The 19,894-nt window shown below is 36.6% G+C and overlaps 1 protein-coding gene across 1 annotated transcript in view; it reads left to right on the plus strand.

The window, feature by feature from the left end:
• Positions 1-19,894, plus strand: part of pdia5 (protein disulfide isomerase family A, member 5) — a 73,742-nt gene that overhangs the window by 35,294 nt on the left and 18,554 nt on the right. Inside the window, exons 10-13 of the mRNA XM_067409102.1 lie at positions 827-898; positions 3,816-3,952; positions 7,266-7,336; positions 13,135-13,298. Coding sequence (XP_067265203.1) covers positions 827-898; positions 3,816-3,952; positions 7,266-7,336; positions 13,135-13,298 — 444 coding nt within the window. The remainder of the gene's footprint in view (positions 1-826; positions 899-3,815; positions 3,953-7,265; positions 7,337-13,134; positions 13,299-19,894) is intronic.

A 19,894-nucleotide genomic window follows, 5' to 3' on the forward strand; every position in this document is an offset into this window, starting at 1 on the left:
GATTAGTGACAGTTACAAATGACAGTCCACTGCCAGCGTCTCTGCTAAGCTCTCACTTGCTGCAGATTGTGTTGAGTCACGGAACGGGAGCAGATGATGGCAGATAAAACTTGAGTTTCCGATGCTTGAAGCCTTCTTCCGCATGCAGCTGTGTGTTCAAGAGCATTTCTGTATATGTTCATGATCTGCTTGTGGTTGTATGGATTAGTAAGAGCACAAAGGCTGCTAGCTGAGGTCTTTGATTATGCTAAGAGCCCTGGGCCAAATGGCTTAATTAGCTTTGAGTCAAATGCTTATTTAAAATGTTTATCTTGGATCGCAATAAGCTAGCAGCGGTCTTGGATGCCCTGCAATCTTTGTGTTTGGGCACAAATATCCTAAGCTGTCTAGTGCAATTTATGTTGAGAAAATAAGTACTAATAAATATTGACTTCTCCCATTTAGTATGTCCTTTTTGAAAGATTTTTTAAATCAATGCTAACAGCTTTAAACAAACCTTCGTTTTCTGTTTTAAAAAGTTTTGGTCTTTTTATTTTTTTTTTTATATAGTCAATATAGCGAGGACAGAAAATAATAGGATCGTGATAGGACATGGGCCAGAATCAATCCCATGTCTCCTGCAAGCACCATGGCTTGGGGCATGTGCACCAATCACTCCAACCTATTTTACAAACTAATTTTTTCCTCCCAAAATTGTGTCCATCTTATATCGGTGATGAAAATGTACAGTTGTTTTGTTTGCTCATGATGAAATGATTTGTTTTCACCCAGTTAATGATTAATCATAAAGATTTATTCTGCCCTTTTTTGTTCTTTTTTTGAAAAGGAAGGGGAAATTCTTGCATCACTATGAGAATTATGGAGCCACCTCCAAAGATATCGCTGATTGGTTGAAAAAGTGAGTAAATACATCTAAATTTTTTTTCAACTTTCAACAAACAAACATGCACAGCTTCTCTTCATTCATTCTAGCACCCTTTACTATTATAAAAGCTGTAAAGAATCACTGTTTTGAAGAGATGTGACACCATTATCCAGGGAGTGTTTTACAGGAACTGTGGTGTGAAAGATATGCACTGTAAAACACTGGACGTAAACAGTCCTCTGTGCCTCCTAACAGAGATGTGATGAGGCTTTAAGCTCTCTGCAGTGTCTTAACCAACTATTAAACTGACAGAGTGAACAAAATATAAAATAAGTCTACACTGCCTATGTACACGTCTCAGAGATTAACTTCACTAGAGCTGAGCATGCAACGCAACACGTAATTCATGGATTGCATGAAAGTTCAAGTCATGCACTGGCAACATAAAAAAAAAACAACAAAAAAAAAACATTGCTGATATTAGGGGTCAAGCACCAGACCAGTTGAACTACTAGGCCAAAACATCCTTGTAGTGTACTGAGCAATATTTCTCCTGTTAAAGTTTTGAAATGTGTGATTTAACATGACACATGAATAGTTAGTGAGCATTCTAGTATAGCCAGAGCGTTTTTATTGGCGTTAAGTCTGATCCACTTATTCTGGTCAATAACTTCTCAATAGGACTGTTTCAACAATATGTCACAAGTCTAACCAAAGCTTGTTTTGCATTTTGTCATTTACTGGGGTAACACTTTATTTTAGGGTCAAGTTGCTTATTAGCATGCATATTACTAGAATATTGGCTATTTATTAGTACTTATTAAAGGGTTAGTTCACCCAAAAATGAAAATTCTGTCATTTATTACTCACCCTCATGCCGTTCCACACCTGTAAGACCTTCATTAATCTTCAGAACACAAATTAAGATATTTTAGTTCAAATCCGATGGCTCCGTGAGGCCTTCATAGGGAGTAATGTCACTTCCTCTGTCAAGATCCATAAAGGTACTAAAAACATACTTAAATCAGTTCATGTGAGTTCAGTTGTTTAATATTAATATTATAAACCGACAAGAATATTTTTGGTGCGGCAAAAAAACCCAAAATAACGACTTATTTAGTGATGGCCGATTTCACAACAATGTTTCAGGAAGCATCGGAGCACATTGAATCTGAATCGAATCTGCTGTTCGGAGCGCCGAAGTCATGTGATTTCAGCCGTTTGGCGGGTTTGAACCGCGATCTGATTCATGATTCGACACACTGATTCATTTGTGCTCCGATGCTTCCTGAAGCAGTGTTTTGAAATCGGCCATCACTAAATAAGTCGTTATTTAGTTTTTTTGCCGCACCAAAAATATTCTCGTCGGTTTATAATATTAATATTGAACTACTGTACTCACATGAACTGATTTAAGTATGTTTTTAGTACCTTTATGGATCTTGACAGAGGAAGTGACATTACTCCCTATGAAGGCCTCACGGAGCCATCGGATTTGAACTAAAATATCTTAATTTGTGTTCCGAAGATTAATGAAGGTCTACGGGTGTGTAACGGCATGAGGGTGAGTAATAAATGACAGAATTTTCATTTTTGGGTGATCTAACCCTTTAAGCACATATTAATGCTTTATTCTGCATGACCTTATTCTACATTCTTAATCTTACCCAATACCTAAACTTAACAACTACCTTACTAACTATTAATAAGCAGTAAATTAAAGGTTTATTGAGGAAAAATTTGTAGTTAATAGTTTATATGTGTTCCCTATACTAAAGTGTTAACTTTACTGGTTCACATTAGGGTATGCTTGTAAGAAAGTAGCAGTGGCTGGGATAGACTTTAAGCATCACACGAACATGAAATAAGCCTGCTCCTGAGCAGGTTTGAGCTTACAGACCTGTTGCTATGACAGCAAGTCCAGGATGAGCGTCGAAGAACCGAACAATCCAAGATTATGCCAAATCGTCATCAATCAAATCCAACTAACTGTGTTCACAACGTACTAAGAACAGACCCCAGGGGTGCGTTTCCCGAAAGCATCGTTAGTCAACTATGGTCGTAAGTCCCATTGAACTCTATTGGTAACGATGGAACTTGCTTTGGCAAACTTGCTTTTGGACGAAATCACTTTGGGAAACGCACCCCAGGAAAACGAATCCAATTATTGGTTGTTCCTCAGAAATGATCACTATAGCAAACCAGTACATTATAAACACTTTGTTTTTAGGGGGACCAATAAAAGTTGCTAACCAATTCCTTTGGAACTAACAATTTCAGTCAGCTCTTACCATTTTTGTGCACTGTATACCCATGATACAGTCAGTGAATGGACTGTGGGTGGTCTATAGTTTGTGAGAAACAGAAAATCATTATTGCAATCCCATAAACTACAGTATATGACAGCTGGAGTTGATTGACCAATACAAGTGCATGTTAAAAGATTCCAATTGTGACCTCCTGCTCTCAAAACACTTTCAGATGTCCCTAGCATGGAATTAATTTTGAATGAAGTGAATGGAAAACACTAGCAACCCCAGACATTTAGCGCATTTTACCCACTGAATGATTGAGTTTGCTAGTGTTTGTCTCTGGCAAAGCTGCCTCTGGCTAGTCTTTGTTCAGCTGACTCACTTCTAGAAGCCAAGCTTTTGGCTCTTTGCACTCTACGAGGGAATCATTTGGACTGTTTTTGTATGGGCACAGGGCCCATCAGGAGACAGATGTGAATTGCAGGCTCAGACTAGCTCTCTTCAGTCATGTGGGTGTGACCGTTCCCCGCCAGATGTAGTGAACTGGCAGAGTCCAACTTAGAGCTTAGGTGCCTCTCATTAGTCATTTGGAGAGTTTTCAGTCATGTAGCTGAGTCATTAAGTTCATAGGCTTTGAGACGACATAAACGTATTGACTAATGGAAATGCTTTTAACTACTTGTTTTTATGTTGCGTAGCCCTCAGCCTCCACAACCTAAAACTCCAGAGGTGCCCTGGTCAGAGTCCGGCTCAGCGGTTTTCCATCTGACCGATGAGTCTTTTGACACGTTCCTGGAGGAGCATCCTTCAGTCCTGGTCATGTTCTACGCTCCCTGTGAGTATCATCAACACGGCTTTTGCTGGTCATGGTGACTGAATTTTACAAGTATCATCTTTATTGGTCCTGGAAGAATATATCTTTATCAACCAATAAGATTTTAGGGTTCAGTTTAGGGCTGGGCCTGGGGCTTGAATGACATTTAGGGGTAGTAAAAGGGATAGTAAATGAAATGTAGGGGTTGTTAAAGGGATAGTGCACTCAAAAATAAAAATTCTGTCATTTATGTCATTCCAAACCCTGTATGAATTCATTTATTCTGTGGAACACAAATTTTCCAGTACAATTAAAGCCAGTGACCTTTTTTGAGTTCCGCAAGAGAAAGAAAATCCTACAAGTTTGGAACAATATGAGAATGAGTAAATGGTGACAGAATTTTAATTTTTGGGTGAACTATCCCCAATTGTTAGTATTATGTTGGCAAGAAAGTCGTCAAAATCACTGAATTACCATGTTTTTATGGAAATGTTACTACAATAACACCATCATTATTTGCACATATACTAAGGTAGAACCATAGTACTCTTTGAAGTTCATTGGAGTGCCATGTAATATCATTGTACAGTACATGGATATTTTACAGTATAAGGATCATAACAATCATTTTTTGTAACTCTAATTTGAACCCCAGTAGAGTTCAAAGACAGACAAAACACTCTGAGGACATTGTGTCAATATGTTTATGTTTGTCTATCGATTTTATTCTCGGATGAATCTGCCTGACACAGATTTGCTGATATGAGCATGTCTGTAGTATTTCAGTTTCTTGGGAGGTTGCTTTTTTTAGTGATTGAAGGAAGATGGCTCTCAGGTTTCATACATTTTTGATCAAACACCTCTGATAGAACATATTCATTTCCTGTATGACACAGGGTGTATCCTACCAATCTGCCTCTGAGCCTACAGTATATGCACAAACTCTCTCTCTACATGAATATACTGAGAAGGTACGGAATGACTCATTTACATTCTCATCAGCTAGACCAAATGCAATATCCTTGTTTAGACATAAACCTCTGTTCACATGCACACAGTTATCATTGTGCCAATGACAACATCGGTTAGGACTCTCGACACACATAATCAACACTGCTGTTGGGTGAAAAAAAAGACCCTTTCTCTGCAGAGACGCAATACATACTGACACCCCCCTCAGTGTGCAAATTTCATGTGTCACTTTTATTAATAAATTTTAAAAAAAAGTTGCATCATTCTCACAAAAATGCATACACATTTATAATCAGTGACCAGATTTTTCATATTCCCATAGTGTAAATAAGTGCATAATAAATCCAGGCTTGACTGGCTCATCTTTACTGGAAAGGCTGTTATGATTATGTAACAGGTAGATAATTGGAAAAGAATATCTTTAAATATTTGGAAGTGAAATATAAATTCTTTCCAGATCAGTGCTGTTTCTGATAATGTCATGACTGACATGAAGTCTTTTATGCAAGTTTTCGAGCTATGTCAATTATGCACAACAGCCCTGTTGGGGTGGGGAGGGGAAACGGCTTAAACTGGCCTATGATGTTCAGTTGGTCTTCCAGTCTGACCAGCTGACAAGAACCCAAAACTTCTTTAAAACAATCACCCATCAAACCACCTCTGGTTTCGATTGGATTTAGTATGTATTTATTTACACTATGGGAATAAACAAATGAACATAACAAATTTTATGTTTTTGAAAGAAGTTTCTATGCTCACTGAGGCTGCATATATTTGAAAAATAACAACCGTAATATTATTACTATTAATTTAAAATAACTGATTTCTATTTTAATACATTTTAAAAGGTAATGTATTCCTATGATGGCAAAGCTGAATTTTTCAGCATCATTACTCCAGTCTTCAGTGTCACATGATCCTTCAGAAATCATTCTGATATGCTGATTTGGTGCATATAAAAACATTTTCTATTATTATCAATGTCGTCAAACACTGTGCTGCCTAATATTTTTGTGGAAACTGATACGTGTTTTTCAGGAATCTTTGATAAAGAAAACATTCAAAAGAACAGCATTTATTTTGTCTTTTGTATTAATGTAAAGTCTTTACTGTCACTTTTTATCAATTTAATGTATCCTTGCTGAATAAAAATATTAATTTCTTTAAAAATGTCCTTAAACTTTTGAACTGTAGCATACATTTATTTACTTGAATATTCAAGTAAATACATTTCTTTCACACAACTATATGCACATTTATTTTTCTAATACTGTTAAAAACTAGTGCTGTCAATAGAATAAAAGTATTACAATTCATTGTAATTTCAGAGTTAAGTAATAATATTATAGTCTGGTGAAATGTTAATGTAAAAAATCATTATGCTAATCAGATTTGATTAAGGTCCCCCTGTGGTGAAAATCAAGTTTTTAATGTTGTTCATATATCTATCTGGTGTTTTTAACATGCTTTAAGACAAACCATGTGCAAGTTCATAAGTCAACACCATTGCTGAGTATTTTCTCTTTAAAACTTAAGTAAACCAAAGACAGTCTCAAACCTACGGTTTGAAATCGCTGGTGTTTCTGACATCACAAACTACCTTGTAACCAATCACGTCAATGTGCCAGCAGGCTTTAGCATATCATTAACTGACCGCGCAAGGGAGTCTATCCTGGGATATTTTTCTGTTGATATGAAAAATCAGGTAGATTTAGCAATATAGTGGGTGTATAGTATAGTTACGATGTTATGATGAACTATATGCCTTTCTCCACTGACGTTCTGAGTTGTTCAAAGCGTTTCTAAGGATACTGATTGCTAGAAGGCAGCTGACTCGTGAATGTGAACATGGTTTGTGTAACATTAGCAACACATTATTAGCTGTTTGATATCATAGTCAAGCAAAACACTTATCATATTAATTACCATTATGTGTCCGACGTTGTAAATAAGCAATACCATTGTGCAGCGTTTACCTCAGTAAGTTGACCGAGTGGATCTCGTCTGAGCTTGTGTGAGTGAGTGGAGGCGGGGCTGATTATCATATTCATAGATCCGTGTATATTAAATGAGGCAAGGGTGTAAAGTTACATTCAAGCTATCTTAAGGCTTTAAGATATTTTTTTTCCACAGGAAAAAAACGTTTAAATATGTAATTTTGGTGATCAAAGATGAGTTTTAAGGGATAAAAGTATTGACTACAGGGGGACTATAATATCTAAAAGTGCATATAACTTTGACAGCCCTACTGTAGAAATACATTTTGTAAAACATTTTTTTGTTTCACATACTTTTTTTGGTTACGTGTTCATTTCGTTAAAATAATTCAAATTCTGATTTTCTTCCTTGTGATGGTCTTTAGGGTGTGGCCACTGTAAGAAGATGAAGCCAGAGTATGATGAAGCTGCTGAGATTCTCAACAAAAACCCAGAGGTGAGTTCCTTCATACTAATTCTCTGACATATGGGAAATGGATATGTGCTTGTTGTAAAATTCGTACATCCTTGGTCTTTGCAAGAGGCAACTTAGAGGCAGGATAGCACCTGTGTACTTAATGAAATGGTTCTAGGTGTGTAATTTTTGCCTTGAGGCATTCCAAAAAAAAAGTCTGTGTCCAATTGGCTTGATTAAAAAAGCCAATTGTAATTTCCCATCATCCTAGAAAATAACACCCTGTGGCCAGTGTTAATTTTGACAGCAAGTTTTGATTTAGTTTTAGTAAGTCTTTTGACTAAAATGCCATTTAGTTTGTCATGTTTTAGTCATATTTTAGTCATCGGAAATTGTTTGTCTAGTTTTAGTGGACTAAATATCATAAGATTTTAGTCAACGAAATCTACAGTAGATTTAGTCAACTAAAATCTAATTTAGTTAAATTGTAATGCATTAAGTAAGCATTTCTCTAACAATACACAGATCCAATACACTGATACACATCTGATATACTCTCTAAACTGTTTGTTTACTTAAGACAACCAACTGTACTTTACTCACCAAAGTGAACGGTTTTTGACCATTTAAGTGCAAAAACACAAGAAAGAGAGCTCAATTTAGTACTTGACAGGGATTGACACACTTATCATTGAGTTTTTGTTTAAAAATTTTGACTAGATTTGATTTTTAGTTTTTCTGCTTTCATTGTAATTTTTGTTAAAAGTTTTAATAATTTTTGTGTTTGTCTTTTAGTTTTTGCTTTTAAATATCTATATAGTTTTTTTTTATTTCTGTTTTAGTTATTTTAGTACATCAGGTTAAGCTAAAGCTTGGAAACTGGATGAAATAAAATAAGTTTACATTTTTATATATATTTTATTTCAGTTAACGTTTATTTCAAGTAATTAAGATTTTTTATGGTTTTAGGTTTAGTTAACTATAATAACCTTGTAAATTATATTGAATAATGTGTCAAATAATGTTCTTAGTCTTTCCTTCCTGTGACAGAAGATACAGTAATTTACTATGAATTAAATATAAATTAAATTAAATAGTTTATTGTGTAAACAAAATAACAATAATGACAAGGAAAAAATAATAATTATAAACCATCCCGAAATACACAGTGACTCTTATTCTGACATGTCTGCAGTATGCACTGTAGCAAGGCTGCTCATTTAAGTTCAGATGAGGGAGATAAAATATGCATTCTTACAACCGTCTAAAACATACTACCATATAAACATTGTGTGGTAAACATTGTCATAATTCATCAACATTAGCTTGTAAGCAATCGCTTGGCATAAACGTGTGCTATTCATTAATTGCGAAGCAAGTCTGAAGTGCTGCTGCGCGAGCCTGTAGAGGGCGCAACAGCGCCGTGGTTCCCGTGGTTAGATCAGCACGTTACACTTCAAAAAGTGTGTAATCTTCCACACAGCACAGCAGTCCTGACTGAATATCTTCCCAAATCGTCACTCACTATCATTTTCGTCTTGTTTTTATTCGTTGACAAAAATTAGAGTAGATTTTAGTCATAGTTTTAGTCATTCAAAATGCATTTTTATTTAGTCATCGTCTCCTTTTTGTCCGTGAAAAAATGTCGCTGATGAAAATTGTCGACAAATTATTCATCAACAAAATTAATACTGCCTGTGGCAAATCCCAAAATAATGTTTTACTTTTCAACAACCTTTTTGGATTCAAAATTTCTGTCCTTCGATGATATGATGTTTTTTTTTTAAAGCTTTAAAATTACAACATGAGACAGTTCACAAACATTTCTGGCCATGTTGTGCGAGTGGTGTGTTTCTCATTTTCCAGGGCTGTCCGCAGCGCTGGCTCTGCTTTCTAGTCCACAAACGCAGGCCAATTTCAGTCACCAGAGCCTTATAGTTGAAGTATTTATCTCATTTTCCTTTTCCTCTGTGCTGTCCCTCTAGCCTTCAGCTTGGAGCTACTCAAAGTGATGCTCTTCCCAGAGTTCAGTTACGACACATTATGCATTATCTAATACTTGCTCTAGTCCTTACATCTTTTCCCTTGAGAGAGCTGAAGTCATTTATTTTTCTCATTCCTTTTGCTCACAGCCCTACACAGTTTAAAGAGAAAGTCCATGTCAAGAAGATCTTTAAAAAAATATTTTAAATTGCATCTCGCTGAGAGTTTGGTATAAGGGTTTTTAAATGTGCATATATGACTGTAAGACATAAGGGGTTACGAACATGACATTTTGCAAGTGGATGGTGGAGAAATTGAAGCGGCCTTGCTTATCTCTCAAGTGTGTTGTTGAAATGCGGTGCTGTTACTTTAATGAGAGCGATGTGTTTGTGTATTGGTTGTCAAGCAGTTAGCGGTTTGCATACACTTCTAATTGGCTCACAGATCCGATAGCTGTCCATAGATTATTTGGCCCCGGCGGGGTTGGTGCCTAAACTCAAACACAAATCCTTTGTTTGTGATAATGACCCAGGCTCTCATCATAGATTTAAGGTATCCCACTGACAGATGTTTGCAGAAAGAGGCAGTTAATTGAGTTTAAGCTGAGGAAACATTCATAATGACAGTCCATTCTGCAGCTATATAATGGTGGAAACAAAGCTGTGCCAAATTGTGCTGTCAGTTCATCAGGAAAAACTTGCCTGTTGTTTCCGCAACTTCAACAAATTGATTGTGTTTAAACTGGGGATGTCATAAATCTGTCAATACATTAGGCCTTTGTGTAACTATAATTTTCTGCAATTTGTGTGCATGACACTCAAAGGGTATATTTATGCAGCAGTGCTCTTTGTGTCCCTCTTGCAGAAAAAAATAACAGATATGATATTTCATTAAATGCAAAGTTTATAGTTGTTGTTGTTGTTTTTAAATCACATGAATTAACATATTAACTTTAAAGGATTAGTTAAATTCACCCAAAAATGAAAATTGTCATTAATTACTCTTAATTAATTACATTAATTACTCCCCCTCATGTCGTTCCACACCCGTAAGACCTTCGTTCATCTTCGGAACACATTTGATAAAATCCGATGGCTCAGTGAGGCCTGCATTGACAGCAAGTTAATTTACACTTTCAAATGCCCAGAAAGTTACTAAAGACTAGTGGTGGGCATAGATTATTTTTTTTAATCTAGATTAATCTTAGAATTAATCTAGATTAATCTAGATTAAAATGGCTCATTTGAATTCTGCCGAAGACATTCAGAATATGTGAGATATGAGATATGAGAATATGAGAGACCCAAATTGTCCCTGCGTCCAATGTCCATACTATCCATCCTAAATAGTATGTGAGATTAAAATAAGTGTGTCCCAAAGCATAGTATGTTGAAAAGAGTATGCCAAAAGTTCCCGGATGATCTACTATTTCCAGTAGATTTTCAAAGTGTGGATCCGTGCACACTATAGAGGCTAATATTGCCCATAACCCATTGCGCTTTGGACGAGGATTCAGTTCAGAACTACAATCGCGAGTAAAAAGTGTTAAAAACTACAAAACATGGCGAATATGCACAGTCGACGCTGAGAGGTTGTTTGAGTGACTAATAATCAGTTCAAACTGATATAAAATATTTATTTTAATGTTATAGGTGTTATTTTTCATCTGCAAATACCAATGTGGACTTTTATAAAGATCTGATTGGCCATTAACTTTTAAATGCATCATTATGCATTAATATGAGGAGAGTTCTCTACATGAAAGACTCGAGACTGCAGATCAACGTGCTGCATTTCTCTCCGATACGGTAGGAAATTAGCTAAATTAAATGTGGAGGATGTAAGATGATTGACAGGGCAGTTTATGGTGACTGGATGAGACAGAGAGAAAAGACGCAATTGTATGACGTGATAGTATGTCCCAAAGCTTGTCTACTCTTTTGCTACACACTCAAAAGTAAGTACTTTTTGTTCACAGAAAGAGTACATACATTTAGTAGTCGAATTGGGACGCAGCAAATGACTAAAAGTAATCCGCCATTTTGTCCGACAAAGCAGATAGGCATTAGAAGATTAACCTCGGTGGAGTTAAACTTGAAAAATTGTGTATATAGACATCTTTCCGCGTTTGAAACAACATTGATTCCCAATGTTCATTCATGTTTATTTGATGCTATAAATGGACTCGTAGTAAGAGATGATCGGTTTACGAGCCTCTTGAGCTGAGGCGCTACAGCAATCTGTCACGATCATGGTCACGACATATTAAAGAGCAACAAAACGGTTTTTGTTGTTTGAAATTCTTAAAAAACTACACAGTTTGAAAGCTGGGACTTTGTTTAATATCATAAGTAACCTGCTCTGTCTTGTCTGTCGACGTGTTGTCAGTGTCCTCTTTGCTCCATGATGCATTTATCACTGTGTGTGGCGTGACAGCGCCACGGCTTGTCGGAGAAAGCAACAGTAACTAAGAGGGCGGGTCTTTGCGAAGGGTTAGTTCGGCTAGGTATACATCCGTGCCAAAATATCAAAGTGAAAGTCATCATAGCTTGCGTAGAATAGACCCAGCTCCCAACCCAACTTTGAGAACAGATTAACGGCGATATTTTTTTTATCGCCCGATAAGAGTTTCACGTTATCGCAGCACGTTAATGCCGATAACAGCCCACCAGTACTAAAAACGTATTTAATACAGTTCATGTGACTACAGTGGTTCAACCTTAATATTAAGAAGCGACGAGAATATTTTTTGTGCACCAAAAAAAAACAAAAAAAAAACTTTATTCAACAATATCTAGTGATGGTCGATTTCAAAACACTGCTTCATGAAGCTTTGAAGCTTTACAAGTCTTTTGTTTTGAATCTGTGGTTCGGTGTGTGTGTATCAAACTGCCAAAGTCACACCCCCCCAGTGGTGAACCATTGAAATTTCAAAACACCTATGACGTAACAAAGCCTTGTTTACTGAAATCATGTGACTTTGATGCTCCAAACCACTAATTCGAAACAAGATTTGTAAAGTTTCGAAGCTTCATAAAGCAGTTCAGTGCACAAAAAGTATTCTTGTCACTTTATAACAATAAGGTTGAACCACTGTAGTCACATGAACTGTTTTAAATATATCTTTAGTACCTTTCTGGGTATTGAAAGTGTAAATTAACTTGCTGTCAATGCAGGCCTCACTGAGCCATTGGATTTTTATCAAAAATATCTTAATATGTGTTCCGAAGATGAACGAAGGTCTTACGGGTGTGGTGTGGAATGACATGAGAGTGAGTAATAAATTACTGAATTTTCATTTTTGGGTGAACTAACCCTTTAACATTCCTAATTTAGACCAGTTAGATATAAAGACAGATATATTATATCTTTAGATCTACAGAAAGTGGGTTTTAAAATGTAATGTTTGAGGGAATTGAAGGCTATATTCTCAATCTCCTCTCCTGAGCTTTAGAAATTGTTGAATAATTATGCATCTCATCTACTCCACCTACAGGAGGTCCCTTCAATCACAGAACACAATCAGTATTAAAATGACAACTTGCTCTGTTCTCAAATTATGTAGCCTCATGATTTTAATTAAGTTGTGCACATAGACATTTGAAACTAAATGAGTTCCATAATTGCTGGAAAGTTTTTAGAGAGTGATTTGGATTAAAAATGAACATCTCTAATTTGCTTGGCACCTTGATCACATTGAAAAAGATTAGTTTGCACAGGCTTTTTTTTTTTTTTAAACAAATAGACTAACAGTGTCTAACATGTAGGATCTATGTTTTTATGATCTTTATGTATTTTAATTAATCAGCTGAAAGTAAACGGTACTTTTCTCTCTTTGTTTATCTGTATGGTTTTAGAGCCCAGGTGTATTGGCAGCAGTGGATGCCACCATTCACAAGTCCGTCGGAGAGCGGTTTAAAATCTCAGGCTTCCCCACAGTGAAGTATTTTGAAAAGGGGGAGGAGAAGTACACGCTTCCTCAACTCCGGAGCAAGGACAAGATCATCGAGTGGCTGCAGAAGTAAGTTGACTCTCTTTTCCACTGTGCTGTTTGATGGATTATTGACCAACAGCATGAGAAATTAAATTTATTTATTATTATTGTTTTCTTCTCTCTCTTTCTACTATATAAAATGTAAAAGACCTTGACAAGATGCTGTTTCTGCAGTGCATCTCTATAGAGGCATTAATGCACAAAACAGATAAAACACAATGGCTGTTTTTGACTGTGGATGTAGTTATGTAGGTGGATTGAGGTCTGCATGGGTAAACTTGGCTTGTTTTTGCTTTTATTTTTTCAAACTTTAAAATGTTTATTTATTATGGAGGTGGATTTAGTGCTCAGCTAAGGTCAGGTACAGGCAGGTGAGGCATAAATTGCTTTTTGTTGAGCTACTCTTACCCTTTACAATCTCTTAACTCTATACATAGTCAGGAAGGTCTATTATAAATACTAAACGTGTCTAAGCACCTACTTTGTGGTTTTGTTTTATATGTTAAAGTGGTAACTGAATGTCACCTAGTTAAAACAAGTGCTAGACTTTAGAAAAAAAAGTGCATTTTTTCAGTGAGACGGTGCAGAATTGTTTGAAAAGGCCACATACATTTGACCTAGATATGTTTTTCACACATTACTGAACTTCACACTAAGAGGGACACATAACTGACAGGGGTTCAGTCAATGGGAACATGCTCTCAAAAACACACGCACTGACTGATTCTAAAGAGCGACCTACATGTGGGCTGGGAGGCTGAGAATTTATTTTACACTGCTGTCTCCCTTGACTTTTTGGGATGTGTTCAGCGGAGCTTGACTTCAATCAATCACTGTTAAACTGACCTCTCAGGAAGAGCTTGCCCTTGCTTTGATCCCGGAGCAGTCCTGCTGTGTGGGCATCAGCTTTGAGTTTAAGTGCATGACTGTGCCATCTCACAGGTCTCAGAACAGCAGGGCCAAGCCTGTTGTCAGACTCATGGCATTACTGCAGCCTTGTAGACACGCAGTTTGCTAATACCATGGGACATGGGAAGTCAGGAGAGCCCAAGTTTAGGTTTTTAGTCCTGAAGTGATTTAATGTTTAAATTGTTTCTTGAGTGACATGCATATAGAGTAGGGCTGTGCGATTAACCGTAACTGATTTTCAATTTCGATTTTGGCTTTCAACAATTATGAAAACAAGATAATCGAGGTAAAATGATTATTGTGCTGCTGCCACATTCAGCGGTGCACTTTTGTTCCTCACTAAGCCAAACTTAAAGGGATAGTTCACCCAAAAATGAAAATTTGATGTTTATCTGCTTACCCCCAGTGCATCCAAGATGTAGGTGACTTTTTTTTCTTCAGTCGAACGCAAATTATGATTTTTAACTGCAACTGCTGCCGTCTGTCAGTCAAATAATAGCAGTAGATGGGAACTTCAACTATAATAGTAAATAAAACTTGCTTAGACAAATCAAAATTAAAACCTGCGGCTCGTGACGACACATTAATGTCCTAAGACACGAAACGATCGGTTTGTGCGAGAAACCGAACATTATTTATATAATTTTTACCTCTAATACACCACTATGTCCAACTTCGTTCAGCTTCCTGTTAGTGAGGTCAAAAACGCATTCTGAAGACGGAAGAGATGTCTCGCCCATATACTTCAATGAGCGCGAGACATCACTTCCGTTGTCAGAGCGCGATCAGACCTCACTAACCGGAAGTTGAACGAAGTTGGACATAGTGGTGTATTAGAGGTAAAAATTATATAAATACTGTTCGGTTTCTCACACAAACTGATCGTTTCGTGTCTTAGGACATCCATGTGTCGTCACGAGCCGCAGGGTTTCATTTGGATTTGTCTAAGCAAGGTTTATGCACTCTTATAGATGAAGTTCCCAATCACTGCTATTATTTGACTGACAGACGGCAGCAGTTGCAGTTAAAAATCATAATTTGCATTCGACTGAAGAAAAAAAGTCCTCTACATCTTGGATGCCCTGGGGGTAAGCAGATAAACATCAAATTTTCATTTTTGGATGAACTATCCCTTTAACATCCAGAGTAGCTGAATAAGTGAGTGCTGTAAAATATAGCCAATTCTATAGCCAATTACTTAGACAGTCTTATTCCATATGTTAAGTTGCATGCAAAAAAATTGGGGGTTATCTTTGACTCTGAGCTTTATCTTGAAAAACAAATTTGCTCAGTTGTTAAAAACAGCTACTATCAACTGAGAATCATTTCCAGACTTAAATCAACACTTTCCTTTACAGATTTGGAAAAAGTTATTCATGCATTTATCACATTACGGCTGGACTATTGTAATTTGACCTTCCTCAGTCTTCATTGGCACGTTTGCAGATGGTCCAGAATGCAGCAGCTAGACTGTTAACTAGTACAAAAAACATGATTATATCATTCCAATTTTAGCTTCTCTTCACTGGCTTCCTGTCTTTTTTAGAATTCAATTTAAAATTTTGCTGATTGTTTTTAAAGCTCTTAATGGACAAGCATATTTTATGATTGTTTTGTACTGCACTTTGGTCAGTGTAAGCTGAATTTAAATGTGCTCTATAAATAAAATTTAAAATAAAATGCAGTCTGCTGTTGTGGGACATGCCTGATATTAAACAGTGTTATTAAAAGCTTATTAAGCCACAAAAGAGATACTGTTCCCTAGGCTTTCTGTGCACGCGCTCCTAGACGGGGCGGAACGTGCATAAGCAAAGTATAATGTGGGCTTCGATTCACATCTGAATGGTCAAATAGCCTACACACAAAAATCTCAAAATGTAATTTTGGTAAGTATCCTCATAAACACAGTCATTATGTCTTAAGTGAATATAAACTATCCATATCCAATCCCATCACCTTTTCTAATCAAAAACTCTCAATTGTATCCACGTATAAGTATTTGGGAGTCTCTCTTGACTCACATCTTACTTATTGTGAACATGTCCAAACTCTAACCAGAAAGTTCAATCAAAAGTTATTTATAGTAAAATTAGACCATATTTGTCTCTTTCTGTCTCTAAAACATATCTTCATGCCATTATTATGTCCACTCTGTCGTATTGTTTACCTGTTTGGTCACTTACAACAAATTAAATTCTTGAACCAGTAATAAGACTCTATAATAGAGCCTACAAGATCCACAACAGGCTTCCAGGCTGGACTCACCACTGTATCTTTGTCTAATGCCTTGACATTTCAGAACTATAAATTAAACCATGGGATAAACTTGTATTGTCAAATCTTAAATGGACACACCTCAACGGCACTTACTGCACTGGTTCCAAAACCCAGCTTTAGGTTCGAGCGCACTATGAGATCTGTCACTAATGGACTTTTGCCTGTACCGGCCTTTAGGAGCTGCTATGGACAGAGATCTTTTTTTCATGTGCTTACTAAAGCCTGGAATGAGATCCCACAGCACATCAGAAATATAACATCATTAAGTCTATTTAAAATAACATTTGCTCGCCATCTAATGGACAGGTACATCTGTGACCACTGAGGTGGCTCCATGGCCTCCCCCTAATGCTCTTTCTCTTGGTTTGTGTGTTTTCGTTGTCTTGTCTTGGAGTTTGTTGTGTGTGTGGTATTTATGTTCTGCAGAGCAGGAACCTGCTGAAAAACAGTTTTATACTGAGTCAGGCCCGATTGATTTTAATCTTTTCCTGCTTAAAAATACAAATAAATAAACAGTTGAGAAAGAAAACAGGTGTGTAACAGTATATTGGATCCGTGCATTCGGTCTTCAAGTAAATTTTGTGTAAATATGTCAGTCTGTGTCATTAATGTTAATCATACGACAAACGACAAAGATAAAAATCACTCACTACTCTTGAATTAATAGCTTTTGTAGCTTTAATTAGGGTTAATCTATATTTAATGTGTACAGTGAACACTATGCAGTGTTATTTTACATTTGATTGCTTTCAGTTTCTGTTGTAGGCTATTATTTATCTGAATACCACTGTTATATCTTCTGGGAAATATCGCCCATATGATTATGATTGTTGCCTTAAAGGTGCTAAAGAGGATCTTTTCGTCGACTGAGAATCCAAAGACTGTTAGTAAGTTTTTGAAATAAGCGCATGCATAAGAACAGCCCCCCTCCTTCATAGCTCATTTCGAGGGAACGCCTCCCAAAACTCGTGCACGAGTATTGGAACACGAGTGTTTACCACCGGCATTCGCTGTGTCGTGTTAGTGGATTCATTATGTCGGACTCACCGCAGGTAACTCATAATCTGCAGTTGTTACTCCTGTCTCCTGACAAAAACATTGCATGCGGCGCCTGTGGAGTGTGGAAAGTTACTGGAGCGCGCAGCCACGCTAGTCTCTCACAAGGAACGTAATGGCAGTGATTGACAAGCCAGAGGACCAATCGTTTACGCGATGATCGCGTAAACGATTGGCTGATTTTTTGAAGGCCCTACCTCGTGCACAGATGATGTATATTAATATTATTACTTTCAGTGCACCTAATAAATAGTCTTTTATCAGTTAGTAAAGACAGTTTCAAGATATTGCAAAAATGTATAAAACAAAACATCCTCTTTAGCACCTTTAATCAAACAGCCCTAAAATACAGGGTTCTAGACTGTGACTATTTTTTGAGGCAGTGCAAGCATTTTTTACAATAAGTCATGCGTGTGCGACTTGCAAATTTGGATTTTTTTTTATTTCATGTTGAAAAAATGAGTAGGGGGTGAATCCACCAGTGTAGGCCTGTGTGAGAGGAGGAGGGTCCAGTGTCATGAGAAATGACAGGAATCGGGTCTCCTTTAGGACCCAGGCGGTAATGCCTGATCAAAAGTTATCGTCATGTCTTGACTAATTATAACCTATTTCACTATTGTATGATGTTTATTACATTAAGTGAACAAACAACATGCTTGAAATATATATAAAAAAAACGTAAGAACAAGAAATGCTTGATTTCACAACCTATATCTTCAGTTATCTACTAGTATATGAACAATGTAATTTAAAAGACATTAACAGCAATTATAACATATTTTAAATGATATAAATCATAACATGATTTAGCAGGAAGTATAATCAGGCGCAAAAAATACTACCCATTAACAGTCAGTTGAACCAATGGGATCACTCGGGGTCCTAAAGGAGATCAGATTCCTGGGGGGGGGACTTGATTTCTCACCACTCTAGGAGTGATTAGTCAACAGCACGGGCCATGAGTCATCGGTGTGTCTTGCTGTCGTTGTGTGTAACGTCACAGCCATACAGATAAGTCAAAAATGGCAAAACGAACCATTGACGCATTTTTCTCACAAGAGCCAGGCCCTCTACTGCAAAAAATTGCAGAGAAGTAAAAAATCAGATGACAAGTCAGAAGAAGCCATTGTATCAAAAAAGGCAAGAAAACAATATTTCTGACAGGAATATCTGAGGGAGTTTACATAGATAGACTTACTTAGATATTGCAAAAACACTTAACACCATGAACTGTTTCTTCTGCTCTCGATGCGTTCTAAAACATGCAGGGAAAACCAAGTTTGCCGAGGCAACCGCCACCGCACAGTGTAAACATGACACACTAGTTAAGCACAACAGCAGCTTGAAGCATAAAATATGCTGAGACAGATAGATTAATGAAACTGCATCGCCACTTCCAACAGACAGGAAGCTAACATTCAGTCAGCAGATTATAGTCAAATTTAACACAGCGTATAGCTGAGGAGGAACTATCATTCACCAAATTCAAGGGTCAAATTGAATTGTTAAAAATGAACGGTGTAAAATTGAATCCTATATACAGCAACAACAAAGCATGTGAGCAGTTCATTAGCGCTATTGCAGATTCACTCAAACAGAAGACGCATGAAAAGATTCTCTCGTTCATGATCGATGGTGACCAGACCACATGCTTTGTTTGCATCTATGGGTGTACATTCACTGAGAAATTTTCTGTGAAGCAATTTGTCAGTAATATAGTTAAAACGGGGAGAAATGTGAATAATTGCATTGCAGGTCAGTTTAAGGTGTGCCCCTACATTTTCTGCTTGCGCTCCTAAAATCTTCACTAAGGAGCTACAGTGCTCCTAGTAAAAAGGTTAGTCTTGAGCCCTGATATAAAATGGCCCCAAAAAGTATATTGTCATTGCAATAATAACAAAAGATCAAATCACATACTGTATATACACTACCTTTCAAAGGTTTGGGGTCAGTAAGATTTGTTTAATGTTTAACAGAAGTGTTATGTTCACTAAGGCTGCATTTATTCTAATATGCTGATTTGCTGCTCAAGAAGCATTTCTTATTATTATCAATGTTGTGTTGCTTAATATTTTTGTGGAAACTGAATAGAAAATTCAAAAGAACAGCATTTATTTGAAATAGAAAACTTCAATGTATCAGTGTGAAAGTTACTACTATCACTTTTTTTTTTATAAATTTAAGTCATCTAGGCTGAATATAAGTATAAAAAAAAAAAAAAAAAAATCTTACTAACCCCAAACGGTCATGTATATGTAGTGTACAGTATATACACCATTTCATAATTGTTTTAACGTGTATGAATACTTTTGGAGCTATTCAGTTTTGCTGAATTTATGGGTGTAACTCTAAATACATCAGCTTTTTATTCAGTGTATCAA

This window comes from Chanodichthys erythropterus, chromosome 14 (assembly GCF_024489055.1).
Source record: "Chanodichthys erythropterus isolate Z2021 chromosome 14, ASM2448905v1, whole genome shotgun sequence".
NCBI classification, from domain to species: Eukaryota; Metazoa; Chordata; class Actinopteri; order Cypriniformes; family Xenocyprididae; genus Chanodichthys; species Chanodichthys erythropterus.